The sequence below is a fragment of the Amblyomma maculatum genome, chromosome 4 (assembly GCF_055883805.1).
Source record: "Amblyomma maculatum isolate TAMU_Amacu chromosome 4, ASM5588380v1, whole genome shotgun sequence".
NCBI lineage: Eukaryota > Metazoa > Arthropoda > Arachnida > Ixodida > Ixodidae > Amblyomma > Amblyomma maculatum.
Genome location: NC_139347.1, coordinates 27,525,146 through 27,542,537, shown reverse-complemented (window position 1 = coordinate 27,542,537; position 17,392 = coordinate 27,525,146). Strand labels below are relative to the sequence as shown.

The window sequence follows — 17,392 nt, the reverse complement described above, 5'->3', positions numbered from 1 at the left end:
CGCGCAGATCGGAGCTATCGTGGAGACCTGCCCTTTTGCCGAGTGCTCAGTGACCTAAGACATCTGCGGGCGGGCCTACTACTGTACATTGTGCTGTAGTGTATGTATTTATTATTATTTTTTTACCTAGCCGGTACTTTCTCCCTATAGCTCACCTCGTTGATTTCGTCTACCACTTCCTCACTATTCCTTTTTTTCCTCCGCCCCGGTTCAGGTGCTTCAGATAAAAGATAGCAGATACCGGGGCTGTCAAACACATTTTTCTTCCTTTGAATATATATAAAATAACTACATACCACTTTTGATTCCTGCTCACTGTACCATGGCAGTGTTTATTCACTGCGAGTTTGCTCTATTGTTTAAGTAAGCTTTTATGCTTTCAATTATTGGGCTTATCTTTTGCATCATACAACATAGAAACTAGCGACCTAATTACATTTTCGCAATTATTTTTGCGCTATAGATACTTCGCCAATATATTATATGGTTCCGAGAAGAACCGAAGTATTAAAAATAAATATTTCGAACGAAGATGGGTAAAACTGAGAGGGCTTATGATAGGCAGAGCGAACATGGGAAATGCTTTCCTTTCCACATTCCTCCATAGTGTTAAAAAAATCTCCGTTATGGTCTGTTCGTGCCAAATTAGTCGCTTCGTACCTTTCCAGAACTCTGCAGAGCTGTTCGTATTTGCGGCAGCGCATACCTGGTTGCTGTCGCGTCAGCACTTCATTCTGCCCGTGGACCCTCTGCAATTATTCTTGTCCCAACTCTACGCTACGAAACCGACGCGACGTGCTCTCTCGCCGCCTGCATGACGGTTATCCATTCCTTATGTGTTCTCGCCTTTCAGTTTGCCAAACAAGTAAATAACTGGGGTACAATCGCATTCTTGGTCAATAACTTGATACGGCTCAGTTACGTTCATATAGAAAAAAAAAAGTTTTTATAAATATGTTTTAGGGGAATTCTTCCGAGTCAGAAAGAATGGTAGAGCGAGCAAGCTATATTACAGAACGCTTGTTTTTATACCTGGCTTATAGCAGCAAGTGCTTTCCTCGTACCGGAGACAACTCCTACAAGTATAATACCAGCACCTTTGTTCGCTATTTTGTCCGTAAACCATTCTCTCACCTCCGTCTTGCATACTCGTGCTTTTGGTTAGAGACAATTGCTTATTAGTTTAGACTAATCATTTTCAAAGCCGGCAGCTGTAGCAGAAAATTATGTATCAGGTTAAACATGGTGAACTTGCACTAAATGTAGTTGAAAAAACGCATGACGAAGAGAGATAACGCATTCTTCTTGATGAAGTTACATTTTAGTTTTAAAGCGGTCTTCTTATTGTGCATCTTCGCAAAAATCTCCTGTTTGGCACTGGTCTACAGGTTCATGATGCCGCAGCCGCGTGACCATGCGTGGGAATTTCGAAGAGGCCGTAACGCTCACGTGAAACGTGACGTCACAAGTGGAAAGAAAGCGCAATAAACATCCTAAGTAATTGAAGTTAAACGTCGATACATATCACAAATTATCAAACTTTTGGTGCAATCACTTCTTTTAAAGATACTTTCACGAAATTTAAGTGGTATGCAAGATTCAAGCCTTTAGTCACTCGGCTGCGAGCCAAAACCGCTACAGACCCCGGCACGCAAGGCGCGCTTTGAAGCCTTGGGAACAAGCGGGGATTTATGTCAGTGGTGTCTGGTCTTTCACGTACAATATAACCTTACCATGATAGGCTAATGAATATGTGTGTGAAAAAGAAGACCATAGGCCGCGTATAATAACCTCCACCTTAGCTATGTTTATATGTATAAACACTTATATTTAATTTCATTCTTTACGCGCGCCGGTAGGAAGGTAAACTTCTTTTTCCTTATTATCGTTTTTATTTTTTGTTGTTGTTTCTTCTCACCCCGTCACCCTTGTTATTACTCCAGTTTACGTTTCTGCCGGTTCATTTCTAGTTAAGGTTCATGTATCATGAGATGACCACGTGCCTTTTTTATTCGCCATCCTCTCGCGCAGCACGCTGATTTTGCTTGTCTGATTGCGGGTTATATATATATTACACATACATATATGTAGTTTTGCAACAAACGCCAGTTGCTAGTCAGCGCTTGTGCTGTGCCCTCGCTCCGTAATGGGTTAACAATGTACGCACCATGTTCGTCAATCAACAAGCCCAACTCTCTACTCTACTGAAGAAACAAATTAATAACTTAATTGAGAACGAGAACAGTTGTGACATTCGATGATGTTTAAAAAAAGTATGAACACAAACTCAATCCTATATAAGGTGAGGCCGACGTACTAGCGCCCACAAAATAAAGCGGGGCGTGGGTTTGGGGAAAAAGCGGTCTCCTTCATCCGGGATGCTGACGAGGCAAACACTAAAAATGTAAAGCTAAACACCTTGGTGAACCACACGCATCTAAGCTATACACATGGCGCCCGCTCGCAGGGCGCGCCACGAAACTAAATTTTGTTCGTTCATGTGCTTCGTTTTATTTTGGGAGCACTAGTACGTAGCTAGTGAACAAGAAAAGAGAATTTTGAAGGGTGAGCGACCGACTACTACGCAGCAAAGGTATGGAAATATGTTAAGAAATATGCAGATCCCATCTTCTTAACGAAGTGGTCGTCAAAACAAACACCAAATGTCGGAAAGAAATTGTGTATGTAAGCTGGGCATTTTCCCAGTTTATTGAAAATGCTCCTCGCCGTTGTAAACATCCCTAAAAAATATATCTTGTGCTTTAACTTTAATATCAGACGAGAGTAGCATTTTTCCTCCACCTTAAATAAGTGTTTTTGGCTTGACACTAATTTTAGTCGGTACGATGAACCTTGAAGATACTTACACATCATAATTCATTATAATATGCTTAAACTTCGGTCTACCAAGCACAGCTAAATTATTTGTGTCGCCTAGCGATAGGGTACTTGTCTCACTGCAATATTTCTTCAGTGCGGCTTCAGTTAAACGTTGGTTCTTTCATAACTGAATGAAACTGGTCTTTCCTTTCTGTTTCTACCCTCTCCGAGTCAACCATTTAACACGCTTTTCGCAATCAACAATCTCTAGTCGCTTGCTTTTCGTTCAACTGTCGCCTCTTTCCGCCTCTTTCATGCTTTAGCAGTGGTGTACTGCAATGTTTTAATTGTGTATTTCGGCGCTTCAGTATTACCGCACCGAGGTGAGAGCGTGCAGACTATATCTTGTGAATGAAAAAAAAAAAAAAAGAAGCGTATGCACAAGAGCGCTCGCTCTAGCGTACACTCCGCTGGGTGCCGCAGCGTCTTTGGGACTCAAAATACCTTAAGATGCACAACAAAAGCATATTATTGGCTGCAATTCTTCACTCAGTAAAAGTCAACATTTTACATCATGTGGATGGTAAAATAAGGCAAATAAAACGCTGCACCTTCACATTTTTTGTTTGTCCGCTGCCGATTCCAAGTAAAACTTTTTCATATTGTGTCGATTACAGAAAACTTAATCTCGTCACTAAAAAGGAGTCAGTGTGGTTAACGGTTCTGCGATGTGCGAAAAGTATCGTACAAAGCGTCTGTAATAGGAGCACAAACCTAAGAACCGTCGAACCGCTTTCTTGTCAGTAGGGTGCGGAAAACCAGAAACGGCAGCTGTCTTTACAGGGTCCGGGCGAACACCTTTTGCGCTGACCACGTGACCAAGGAAGCGAAGTTCCTCAAAGCCGAAGTGACAATATACTTTTAAAGCCTGGGTGTTGGCTGTGCAATGACCGTGTCTCGGAGATTTCTGTAAACACATCACGACGTTCACATGTGGCAACGCGGTGTCCGCGAGCGTCGCAAATTGATACAGGCATCCTTAGAAAACGGGACTTTGCGCCTTTTAAGGTTGTTGTTAGAAAACGAGGTAGGCCAAGGCACTGACTGTGCTGTCGACACTCCGCTGTCACGTGCCTAAACTGAGGAGATTACGGTGGCAGAGAAGGACATATCTACTGTCGCGCGGTATTTTTGTGCCTCCCAGCAAACCTGCTCGCACTTGTTCTGAAAAAATAATGAAAACAGAGGTGGACAAATAGTGGAAAAATGTTTTCCCTAGTCGTCACTTAGATGCAGCCTTGAAAAAGAATGTAGAGTTCTATTACTAGGAGTTTCTTTTTAGACAAAGTGAGTGTGAGCGAATTTGATAGCCTGATCACTTGTAATTTCTTTAGGCTATTTTCTCACTTTTATCCGGACTTCTCTATGTGCTGTTGACTATACACAGTTTGTGAATATCCGTTAAAGAGTGTTATGATAATCGAAGGATGCTTCCAGTAATAAAGAGTGTTCTCGCAATGTTGATTAGCACACTGTGGCTAACTTTCAAATCATGTTCATTTTCCTTTTGAGTTCCAGAGAATCCCTTGTCCTTCACTTTCTGCATTTTAAGATCTCTATGTTCTCTTTGTAAATCAACCTACTGAAAAGAAAACAAATTGCAAGCAGGTTGTCACCAGTTGATTATTTTGGATTTCAATTGTACTATCGAAAAAAAAAAGCGCCAATGGCGCACCAAAAGCAATCCTTTTAGATACATGCGATGTTTAGTCATTACGATGTCATTTCAGCAACACGCATTGCAGTGTCTGTCCAACGGTCACGTCCACAAGTATAGCCAAGGGCTAGCGGCTATGAACGTAGCTTTTCAATTGTTTCTCACCAGTTTGGAAGTCATTTGACCAATAGCACATGTTGAATAAGAAGGAGCAAAAAAACAAAAATATCTCCTGGGCACCAATGATGTCGCCAATGTTTGCGATGGTTGGCTGGTTCGTAAGTTGACCTCATTGTGATGTCGAAACAAATGAGTCTGTGAGCATACTGCTGCCACTGAACCTCACGGGAGCGTTGCTAGTCTATTGCATACCAAACATACAAAGCCAGGCAGGTTGGCAATCATGTGCCCTAGCTTCACTGTCTTGGCTAGCGTGCCTCTTAAGTGCGGGGGCTTCCGTTACCTATGCACGTACTTACTGATATTAATGCTGAGCCGCCTCATATTATCGACATCGCGCGCTCGCGTGTCAGCATCCACTCGCCGCTCCCGCTTCCGCACTGGCCTTCTCGGACACGCAACTTCGTGTTTTCACGCAACTAGTCACGCTTGCAGCAGCGCTTGAAAAGGCCATCATACGTGTGCAGCTTCGGCGACCAATCGTCTCTGCCAAGTTAGTGAGCGACCAAGGGATGAAGCACTCACTAACCACGCGGGATAATAAACGGAGCATGCGGCACGTTGCGTGATAGGTAATCCGGGCACCAAATGAGGTGAAAACTATCATCCCTCATTAGTGCAGCTAGTGCTTTGAAAGAATTTTGATGAGGTTTAGTATGAAGATGAGACGATGAACAGCTGTAGTGCAACCCACATCAATACTAAAGAAGGGGAAGTGTAACTCATATTTCAGTAGCCACCGCACCAATACGGTGTCAAATAATTGTCGCAAGTTTAGTGTATCGTGATTAAAATGAGCAAACTCAGATTAAATACGATTTCTTAATGTCTTTGAATTGATGGGTGCTCTGGAGTGCAGGAAGTTTTCCCATAACATGGCAGGTGACATTTTCCACGAAAACAGTCTCCTGACTTAAAAGACTCTATGCATGTACCAGGAAAGGTGACAAGCCAAGCATAGCAGCCTGCTGTCCAGGGAGATAAGTATATCATTAAACCTGGATCCGGTGTTCATAAGTGCGGCTTTTGCACAGCATCCGGTATTAATCCGGTAATCATCTTCTTTTTGCGTGGTCTGCATAGTTCGACTCAGTGTTTTCCCTTATTCAAGTATGCACCAGCTAACCCCAAAAAGGTGTTAATCCGGCACAAATCTTAGGCAAAAAACCCCTACGAACATTCAAAACAGAGCTGACGCTTTGCTACACATACACCTCCGTGTGTAACTTATAGCGACACTTCCCTTGCTGATAAGCACGATGTTATTTCTTAGCATTCACCGTCTCCGGAGCAATAATTTTAATCCGGATAATCGTATACAAGTTCCAGGAAGCGACAAGGGAAACTTTTGGTTTTTATGAACGGTTTTATGAGGTTGAAACCTCTTTAAAGCAAAAGCTGTTGGCTTGCACACTCTAACTCAGCAAATATGTGTAATTCTTTGAGACTTCGGAAAGCGCGCTTGTACCCAGGAACTGTACAATACTTACCTAGTAACGCCGTCTACCATGTCGATCATTTTCAACGACGGAAGAAAAAAATCAACAGGCAATAAGGCGGTAACAAAGCAAAAGAAAGAGTGTTTTTTATACTTTCCAGTGTGTTTGATTTATGCATACTTTGTTTGAATATATGAAACCCCAAAGATAAGCGCCTACTTTCGCCAGACCACACGGCACATAGAAAGGCTGTGCGCTTAATTTTCAGATATTCAATGAAAACATCATTTATGTTTTAGTAAAGAGACCTGCTCTACCTACACATTTTGATGGCCAGTGCAGAAAGAGCATAAAGGTGTGATACCACCTTTCTACGTCTAGAAAGCCTGAGCGCAAACAAGAAGTGATGCGTGCCACACTCTATTAGCGGTATCTGGAGGCCAAGTTGCCAGGTGGAGCCTCCGTCTCTGCCCCTGACAGTGGTTTTCCCATTCTTCCTAATTTGCAACCGTGTTTCTCTCGTTTCTCTTCATTTTTTTTTATCCGCGCGCAATGTCCCCGGGAGCAAGCGTTCGTGCTCTTTCGAGGAAATCAGATATTCGACAAGAGGCATGCAAAGCAAGCATGAAATATTCATGACAGTATGACACCCACTCCATCTCTCTCCTCTCTCTTTGCCTCTTCTTTGTTGCTTTAGTTGGCTGCCGCAGTGTATTATTTCAGGCATGCCAAGATGAGCAAAATGAGGCCCGGGTTCTAGATAAGCTTTAGAAACTGGGAGAAAGTGGGTGTCACAAAAAACCACAGTGCCCATGAGAGCACTGAGGAAAAACATCTGAATTGCCTCTATCCGTTTCGTTTTTTTTTTTTTTTTTGTTAACGTTATGACTCACAGGTTTACTTTATGCAGTACCGGGTGCACTCTCTCTGACAAAAGGATACTATACTAAGGTCATCGACCGCAGATTCACTATGCTTTGTACATATTTGTTAATATACATGCACGTTATCTCAGATTTTGTCCTGGTAGTATGAAATGACAGCATGTTAAAAGCTATGCACTACCTAGTTTTATTTGTTAGTTTAAAGTAGGCGCTTCTTGCACCATGGATGTGCCAACAGTACCAGTTATTTACGATGGAATTCTGCATTAGCGTATGTGCAGTACGTTTTGACTTAGGAGGTATGCCGACTGGCCTGGCCACCCCGCGTCCTATGTCTTCATGACTTGGCGGCGCCAACATCGACAAGAGCTTGGTTTCGTTCCCCTTCCTCCAACCTATCCTGTGCCACTTTGAAGATGATTGATTTGCGTACCTAATTGTAGGCATTGCAGCAGAATGATCATTTAGAAATTTATGTGGTGAAAAGGGGAGCTCCAGTATTAAAACTGATATATTGTCAAGAGGTGAATAAATACTTTAAATCTAAATTATAGAGTACAAGCCTTAACATTGCGAAACAACACACATGGTATGCTAGACGCCACAAAGGAATTATCCGGGGTAAATTAGACTATTCGACGTCGCAAAACGTCTGATGGCGTCGTAGCATGTCCGCGTTTTCGCATTTCGACTGCATCAAAACACGACCCCCATAGCACGAACAGAACCAGCGACCATGACAACAGCACTCGAACGTGATAACAGCTCTGGCCGCGCCTCTGGATTTATGTTTAACTGCAGAACTGCCAGTGAAGCGAATGCGCAAAGAAATTGATGCACACGAAAACACTTTTGGCCACTCTATGAAATAGGAAATGGTGCCTGTACATGCAGGCGTGCACATCAGCGATGTTTCGTTTTTGGAGCTTAGTGCTAGACAAACCAGAAGTAGAAAACTGATTCCGTCCACTGCAATGGCCTTTGGCAAGAGATTGCACGTTAAACTAGGCCTTAGCCCCTTTAGCGACAAGTGATATATTCTGGTGTACTATGTTTGACTATAGGTACATTTCGTATTTATTTACAGTTAAATAGTTATGTGTAAATAAAAACAAAACTTTTTGCTGTGGCATCACCTTATATATCTAAGGATACCTCGATACCTCTGCAGCTTTCAACTAATTTTGTCTTAGTTACTACACTTAATAACCAAGTTGTGATCAACGATTGCACTTTATTCTATAGAATAAAGTGATTAATAGTTCGACAGCTTATATAGAGTGCCATTTTATTGCCTTAACTGCAAGCCTTAATAACCGCTTTGGTTAGTTAGGATTGAAAATTGAACTTTACGCTATAACGTGATCATGCTATACTTTCTCACAATAAAAAAGAGTGAAGAAGCATATCGCGAAGCATATCTGAAAAGCACCAATAGGCGATATCATTTTTACTACACAAACTCTAGCATAGAAATCAATTTTTAGCGCCGAAGAACACTGCCTTCTACGCCAAATGCATAATCATGTTCAATTAACTACTTCTGGAGGTGGTTTCTATGCGTAACGCTGGGCGCGAGTTTGCATTTTCTAAACGATTCCAAATACCTAACACAGAAAATAGAAACTTTAGAGTTCCGTCTTTGGAGGTGTTAAGCTCCCTTTAGAGATTATTGCCCGTGTTTAGTTCCCATACTACACTAAGCTTGTTGAGAACTGCGCTGTGTGAGACTAAACGTAAACGGAGGAAAATAGCGTAACTGATTTCAATGCATTTATTGTTTAATTTACAAAATCTCAACATTACATTAGTCTTTGTCTAATATAATAGCCAACGCAATAATAGCCAGCCTCAGTTAAAGCTGAGGCTGGTGCAATGTAAGCCGGAATTGAAACGAGTGGCGCAGATGACCAACCTTCGGGAACCAGGCGGAGAACAACACCGGAGCACGCCGGCGCAATGGTTACGGCACTCGACTACTGTTCCCAAGGACGCGAGATCGAATCCCGGCCTCGGCGGCCGCTTTTCGATGGAGGCGAAAAGCAAGGTGCCCGTGTGCTGTGCGATGTCAGTGCACGTTAAAGAACCCCAGGTGGTCGAAATTTCCGGAGTCCTCCACTACGGCGTCTCTCATAGCCTGAGTTGCTTTGGGACGTTAAACCCCACAAACCAAACCAAACCGTTATAAGCGGAGAACGCGCTGTTGTAGCCGTCATTCAGCGGTAACACGGGGAACTACTGTTTTCAGCTTTCCATTGGGCACACCTGCGCACCACTCCATATAGTAGGCGACATGCCTAGTTGTCTGCCAGCAATGACTAACGCGTCTCTTGTTCAGGAATGTATTATTATATTTGTTTATCTGTTCTGTGGCCTTCTAGAACAGCAAATGTAATCGACTTTTAAGAATTCGAGCGGTACTTGTGCTGCAATGTGCTTCAACGCCCCTTATTTTCACGCACAAGCTCTTAGACTTTCGGAACTTGCGATGTGCCTCAACTGCGGCAATACCCCGAAAATGAAAGTATATATTTCGCATTGAAGATTCATAAATATATCAGCGAAAAAAGGAGATTACTTTAGTTATATATCCCACTTAGATTTATAAAAATGCTGCCCAGAGCTGTCGATATCACTCCTTGAGTGTTGCGCTTGGTAATGAATACAGTCGTGCCCCGTTAATATGACCCCCGTTAATATGGACGACCCGAATTATGGACAGTTTTTCTGGGGACTAAACCTTTTCAATGTATTTATGCATCGTTAATATGGAAACTCGCTGTCCGGACCATGGACAGGGGAAGAATGCACGCGCCCCACTTGGGCCCATGTATTTTTGCCTCGTTAATATGTACAGTGCTTGAAAAAAAGTAGAGTAGTCCGAACGCAAGTTAAAAAAGGGCGCGCCGCCCGCGAACCTACGCGACAGCCGATACGGCGGGAACGAGTCTTGTGGGGTTGAAAAGAACCAAAGCCTGCGTGTCGCCGTACTAAGGGAGGGGTGAGCGGGGGGGAGGGGGGAGGGGGGAGGGGGAGCGCAAAAGCGGAGCGGAACGTACACAGAAAACCGAGGGTCAGCGTAAGAAATATCCCGACAGGGAGGAACCAGGAGATTTCTGGGTGCAGCGGAAGTGCCGCCGCAGTCGGGAAAACAGCAACATGTGGTTGCAATAAATTCTGCTGAACGTGAACAGAGGCGCCGATAAAAGCGTAAGAAAGAAATGACAGGAAGAAAGACAAGCGCCTACATTGGCGGTGGGAACTGAAGTTTTCTTTCCCAAAGCGCAATGTGTGTTCCATGAAGCCGTTAACGGTTTTCGGTGAGAGTTAAGACACACTCACAAAGTAGAGCGACAGAAGAAAGGCGACGTACGAACACGCAACCGGGACCGGGCGTCCCGTCCTGTACGCGCTTCCCTCTCATGCTCCTGGTTTTCGTCCCCGTTGCGCTGCCGAACTGACAACTTTGCACACTAGGCGGTCCGTATGTCGGCTTCGCTTTGAGTCAACGATGCGGCCTTGACAAGGTCTGAGCCCGTCGCAGTCAGCTAGCCATCGTTCTAAACTGTACTTCAGCTTGCAGTGTTTGTTTTATGGGAACACATAAAAACGGCGCCAAGAAGATGGGATGTTCGATAGCCCTCTGCATAACAGCTTGCCAACTTGAGTCCCTTGCTTCCTTACAGAAACAGTAAAAGGCAAAAAAAGAAAGAATCAGAACGGAAAGGCAGGAAGGTTAAAAACGTGCACAGCATCAGGAGCCTTTAGCCCCCAACTTGAGTCTGGCTTTTGGCAAGGCGGGAGTTAAACGCAAAAGAACAGAGCTGAACGTAGACGCGAAGAAATCTGTGAATACAAGCGGCAAAAGCCATCTCAGTCAATCCCAGCTGCGAGGGACTAGTATCGGCAGCTCAGCTGTTTTCTCGCCTCAGGAGAATCTCAAGCAGGTACTTAGCGGCTACTTTGCTCAGTGAAGAGGCCATTTTGGAAGTAGCGGTGAGTAGAGAATCAGACGCCGGTTCATCGGCCAGTGAGGAGTTCGTGCTCGAAAGTTCGACCAACACAAAGCCCAACATCACGGGTGTCATGGTAAGCGAGTCGCTTCAGACTGCACTAAAATTTTACTGCTAAAACAATTACAATGATAATGCACTCAAAATTGCCGGCGTTCTGTGGAATTTTGAGTCCAGTGCACAACGTTATGTACAAAAGCATTCGTTAATTAAGATTCTCTTTTCTCAATAAAATCCTTTTTGTTTTTATTCATGACTCGTTATTATGGATGACTCGCTTTATGGACAGTTTTGGTCGGAAACCAAAGTGTCTATATTAACGAGGCACGACTGTATTTATCATGGTAATAATCTTGTTTATTAACGATATCTCATCCCATTTATTGAATTTATTCTCCCGTATTCTCTTCCAACTCTTCACTAATAGCATAGGGCCTGAGCGCGCTGCCTCTCGCAAGGCATCACTGTCATCAAAATAGCGCAAAATCAGGTCAGTGCCTGTAAGACGTGCTCGGTATCTCCCCTGCTTGCGTTTGAATATTTTAATGAGCTTATTCAGTGCTTAGTTTATGCGCTTTGCCCGATTTCTGCTGGATTACTCCGTTTGAGCGTAAAAGTGCCGAAGGGGCACAGTTCTACGACCGGAAGTTATGAATATTAACACAACCATATTTTCTTTTCCGCCATGCTTCATGAATTTGGTTTAGCGCGGTGAGGACCTTAACGAAGACGTGCGCCCTCTAGCAAGTATTTCGTGTTCCGCTGAGGCTCAGCTCTCGTCTCCCGGCTTTGCCTCCTGGAACGAGTAATGGCTATCGCATCAAGTGCTGAAATCATCATCTCATCGCATCATATTTTTCTATACCATATTATTCTTTCTGCTTTTTATTTCCTTTCCCTGTCGCTTTTGTGGCTCACCAAAAAAAAAGTAAAACTTTACAAGCAGAGCCTGAGCCGGAAACTGCAGCGCGATCGATAAGGTAATCCGGACTGCAGCCTAATCGCTGCATAACGTTGCATAAATTTAAAAGCGTCTCGGCTGTTAAAATTACAAGGAGACTACGTACGTGTTCATTTTGTTTTAGTTTTTTTTTTTTTTCACGTCATGGCTGATGCTTCTTAAGGGCTTTTCCGCCAACGCCACCTTTGAAATTAAAACAACAAATGATCTCACAGTCATTATGTCTTCATGATTTGAAGAATTGGCGACGATTCAAAATATTTTAAGTGACATGAAAGCTGCCAAAAACTTCACCTTACTATTGAAACATTCCATGGCACTCCTTTATTGACACGTGTTATTCAAAAAGGCGCACTGCGCGATAATCCTCTTCAAGTGGCTTCCTACATTAAGATTTTGAACACGAGTCCTGTATTTCAGCATAGAACCGACTAACAAACCTGTTTCTTTTTTTAGCAACAGGAGTCAATTTACCATTGTGTTACCTACTCATGTAACAAAAACGCCTATCATTGTACGTGCATGCAAGCTACGCCTTGTTGACGCTTGGCTTTTTATTTATTTTTTGCAGTGGGCTGTGGTCGTAAGGCTAGAAATACGATGGTAATGTTTTGTTTTCTTCAGGCTTCCAAATAAGTGCTTCCATTTTTTATGCTTTTTTTATTTTTTGCAGGAAACTGTTCGCAATGTTTCTAAAGGATCATATAAGACATCAGAAGCGAACACAAATTTTTGAATGCTTAAAAGGTGCCACGACTATTTCTTCTACTGGCTATGCGTGAGGCCAAACAAAAAAACTCAATGAGCACTCATTATTCCTTTTTGTGCATTTTTTTCAGCTTCGCTAAGATCACCTGAGATGAATCGTATTCCTAAGCAGAAGGAAAAAAACTAACAGAAAGGATGTGTAGAGGGTGGTACACAGCGTGGGTCGCAAGATGCGGCAGGTGGTTGAAATTAGGGCCATCTTCAAGAACGTAAATGTAGGCCTTGTGAAGGGTGGATGTTTTTTGAGTGGGATCCAAATTCTTCAGTAGAGATAAGCGTCACCAGCCCACAGAGACACAATACCGAGGGCGGCTTGCACCGATAGTGGCTTCTCCCTTATTTCGGTTGGTTACCCAATTGCTTGTGGCGTGGCTCTAGAAGTTCGTTCAGAAGAAGACATTTCTGTCACTTTTTCTTACTTGCTGATCATTAAAAACCCTACTGTGTGAGGTAGTAGTGGGAAGGAGAGCGGATCAGAATGGCCGTAGACTCTGCACAAAGAGAAAGTTTAATGTATTTGCTTTTGTTGTCGCTTCAAGGAAGAACAATACAAAGATTGCTCGCTAATCTTGGACATGCCGGCGTTACCCAAGTCTATGAAACATAGATGGGGCATTTTCGATTTGCAGTAGGGTCAGTAGTACTTGCGAGCGGGCCAGTTGGCTATACGACTCCGAAGACCTCCGGCGCTATATGGTTATACACAAAAAACAATACACACACAAGAGAATTAAACCAGGACGTTAACACAGATGATGCGGTCATCTGTGTTAGCGTCCTGGTTTAATTATCTTGTGTGTGTATTGTTTTTTGTGTATAACCATGCAGCGCCGGAGGTCTTCGGAGCAGTAGGGTCCTTTTTTCTTTGCCAGTGGTCCTGTTTTTTCGATGTTCTTGTTTTTATGCAGCTCCCAAGTATTCATCTAGATCATTGTTCACGCTTCTATATGAATGACTGGTCATCATATTCACAAGTTATCTTAAAACTTATGGGTATCGTAGGTCACAACTGAAACACACGTATAGCAGTGCTGTCTGAATTAGATATGTTCACTTGGCTTTCCACCTCAGGTCCTCGCATATGTGAACAGATACACAGATAAAATAGAGGTGCAGAGCAAGAAATTCTAAGATGGGGGGAGCTTACGTTTTAATGCCGCTAAAAGCCATGTGGCTCATTAAGCACATACTTACACCTTCATAATGTGGCGGACATGACTGCATCTGCTCTCATAGCCAGTGGTGGTCCTCAAATTATTATTTCTAAATGCGGCATATATTATGCTCATTCCCACTTGCCCGAAGAGTTGTGCAACAAGCTCACCTTCGTCCTGTAGTCTTTGCTATGCAGCCTTTTCCCCGTTAATGCACATCGTGCACCAAGAAACGCGACACCAAGAACTGGGAGAATAACGTTCTAAGTGAAGAACACTTGACTAATATGTTCGCGGGAGAGGACAGCCTACAAGGGTTGATATGACGGCTGCATCGGACTACGTGTCCAGCTGGGCGATTAGAAGAAAAGACAATGGGCTTGGAAAAGTCAAAATGTTACTCTGTGATGTACATTATCTAAATACGCTGATATAATACACTGAAAGCACTGACCTAAATGTGCACGTCAAAACCGACGTCGAGCGTACGTTATTCCTATCGCACACACGGATGACATTTCTGTAGGAATTATTGAGAAATCTAGGCGCAAGCAGGTATCCAAATTGTACTTTCCCGATGTTAAAAAGTTTTTTTTTTTTTTTTTTTTTTTTTTGTGGGGTTTAACGTCCCAAAGCAACTTAGGCTATGAGAGACGCCATAGGGGATGACTACGGACATTTCGACCACCTGGGGTCCTTTAACGTGCACTGACATCGCACAGTACACGGGTGCTATGCTGTTCGCCTGCAATAAAAAGCTGTCGCCGAGGCCATAATTCGCTCTCGCATCCTTGGGAACAATAGTCGAGTGCCCTAACCACTGCGCCACCCTGGCGGGGCTGTTAAAAAGTAATGAGCTGGGAAAATGGGCTTAGGTTCTGAGATTGACTTCCTCACTTAATGGTATAGACCCCTTTCACCTACCTTACGCTATTTTGAAGCCATATTTGCGAGCAAGCAGAAAGGGGGCGTTAGACATACTAACTCCACGAAGTTTCAATCAGTACTCATTGAAATGTTTGGGAAGAGGCTAAATTGTTAAAACAAGTTTTAAGGAATAGAGACCAGGAGCTATCTTATGCTTCAAGCGAAGCCTCAACTATACTGTTGGGGAAAAGATAAAAAAAAAAAGAGAGCTACGAATAGAAGAGAGCGAACTATTAGTGAAGTTCATCGAAATATGTTTTCAATACCATGGATTCATCTAATCTTTAACGTGCAATGACGCTGCAGAACGCACGGCTACCTTTATTGAAAAGGCCTGTGGGCAATACTAAGCTATGTAAACTTATTTTACAGGAGCAAATAGTTTTGCAGCAGCATTTTAGATTGATAATGGTGGCAAAGCTAAAAATGCCTTTCTTTGAATTCCGCATACCCTTGACAAAATAAACATTTTCTGGTTCATGTCACATTTCCGCTCTGCACCGCGATATGTTCCCGTAACACGACGGTATAAACCACGGCGCGTGCAAATGTTATACAGCATGCGGTCCTTTTGAGACAATTTTTGTCGCCAGTTTTGCTGAAGGAGAATTTGAGAAGAAAGACGACTTCTAATCTTGAGCAGCTTACGACACTCGATCACAGCATGGAAAACGAGTTTGTTACATCGTGATTCTTGCCATATTCTAAAGGCGAGATATGCACATGAACTGTGGACGACTTGCGTCGCTTAAGGAGTATCATATATAACGAAGTGCTAAGTCTTTCGCACAGAATGCGTCAGAAAGTTGGGATGAGGGCAACAGAGGAATTTCCAAAGGACCCGGGTACCAGTAGCGGGTTATAATGTCGCGAGCGAGCGTTTACGTTTTTGCCGCGGAATATAAATGGAATATTATACGAAGCCCAGGGCACAAGTCCGAAGAAAGCCGAGAGGTAGCGAAGGAGAATGTCAGAAACTGCAAAAAAAAAAAAAAGAAAGCGGCGAATACTTTGTTCTCAGAGAAATGCCGAATGGAAAACTAGAGCATGCATGCCGGTTGGCACTTTGTTGTAATATATCGCGCACTCCTTCTTGCTACTATTCGAGCGCGCCGCTATGAAACAAAAGAAGTGAATGTATGTACGAGCATAATAAAGGCAAACTCGGCCCGCTCGTCAGGAAATATCAAAACTGCTGTTCCGTCTGTGCATTACTTTTCTTTCTGGTTGTTTGAGCGTCTTTAAACTTTTACTTGTAAATGCTGCTTTTTTCAAAATCACTTCATGCAGCTATTTAGAACAGGTTTTCGAGCTTTGCTGCCAACGGCCCAAAGTTTCTTTCATGTAGCTTTTAGGGAATCCGAACAGCATAGAAAGTGATGCGAACGTTGCGATTTTGAGCGTGCCTCTTCGAACAGTGTCTTCGAGTGTCGATTGAAGCCTGTTTGTTCGTCGGTGAGCAATAACTCCTTTTCCTTAGATTATGTACAAAGGAAATATTTTTCCCATGTCATTGAAGGAGCTTTATTTCTAGTACTTATATTCTGTGATGTATCTGAAAGATTTTTCTTGCCGTTGTAGTAAAACACGGGTAGGGAAATCTTATTTTACGACTTAAACAACAGTGCTTTCCTTTTTCATATTTTATCTTGTAAAACACAGCTTCTTGCTTCGGTACAGACCTGCAGCTCTGGCATGACAGCTTAAGTCATGTTTGGTTGTACCCATTCGATGAAATTGCAAAGAAATTAAGCAAATCTATGTTAGTCGCTACTGGTTCTGCAGTTCCTTTTTGACACTGTTATATAAGACATTGAGGATAAGCGTTTACGTAGAAAAACTCAAGTGCTTGTTCCGCCTATAGAGGTTTGGAAATGATGCTATTTGCTATGATGCGGTATTTACGACCATATATGTGGTGAATGCCCAAGAATGCGGAATCGATTCCTGGCAGCGGCGTCTGCTCCTCCATGGAGGCGAAAAGCAAGGCGGCCGTGAGCTCTGCGACGTCAGTGCGTATTATAACTCCAGGTGGTCAAAATTTCTGGACACCTCCGCTATGGTGTCTTCATAACCTAAGTCGCTTTGGGGCGTTAAACTCCATAAACCAACCAACCAATAGGTCGTGAAGCCACATGAAGCATATGATAGATGCTGTAGTGAAGCGTATCCTATCTTTTTAAATCAAGTCGAATCACATGATTCCATGCGCACAAAGGTTTCGGCAGGCCTACACGATGTTCATTCTCGCGTGTCTCGTGTCTGCGCAGTGATCCAGCAAGAGTACGAAGTGAACGTTCACGACGGCTTCGCCACCAGAGGGAGCACGGCTGTGCTCACATGCCAGATTCAGCCTTCTGCGGCCAAGGACTACACGAGCGTCCTCTCGTGGTTGAGAGACGACAAGTACCTCATCACCAGTGACAGCCATTCGCAAGGTACGTTGCGTGAAAATGGGAACATCACGTTCGTGAAATTAATCTTATGTAAACAATGTTACCTCTAGCATCACCGACACACAGCAGGTTT

At 43.3% G+C, this 17,392-nt stretch overlaps 1 protein-coding gene across 1 annotated transcript in view; it reads left to right on the top strand.

The window, feature by feature from the left end:
• The window catches only part of LOC146190541 (cell adhesion molecule Dscam2-like), a 177,203-nt gene that overhangs the window by 112,038 nt on the left and 47,773 nt on the right, over positions 1-17,392 (top strand). Inside the window, exon 5 of the mRNA XM_084600190.1 lies at positions 17,134-17,301. Within this exon, the coding sequence (XP_084456316.1) occupies positions 17,134-17,301 (168 nt within the window). The remainder of the gene's footprint in view (positions 1-17,133; positions 17,302-17,392) is intronic.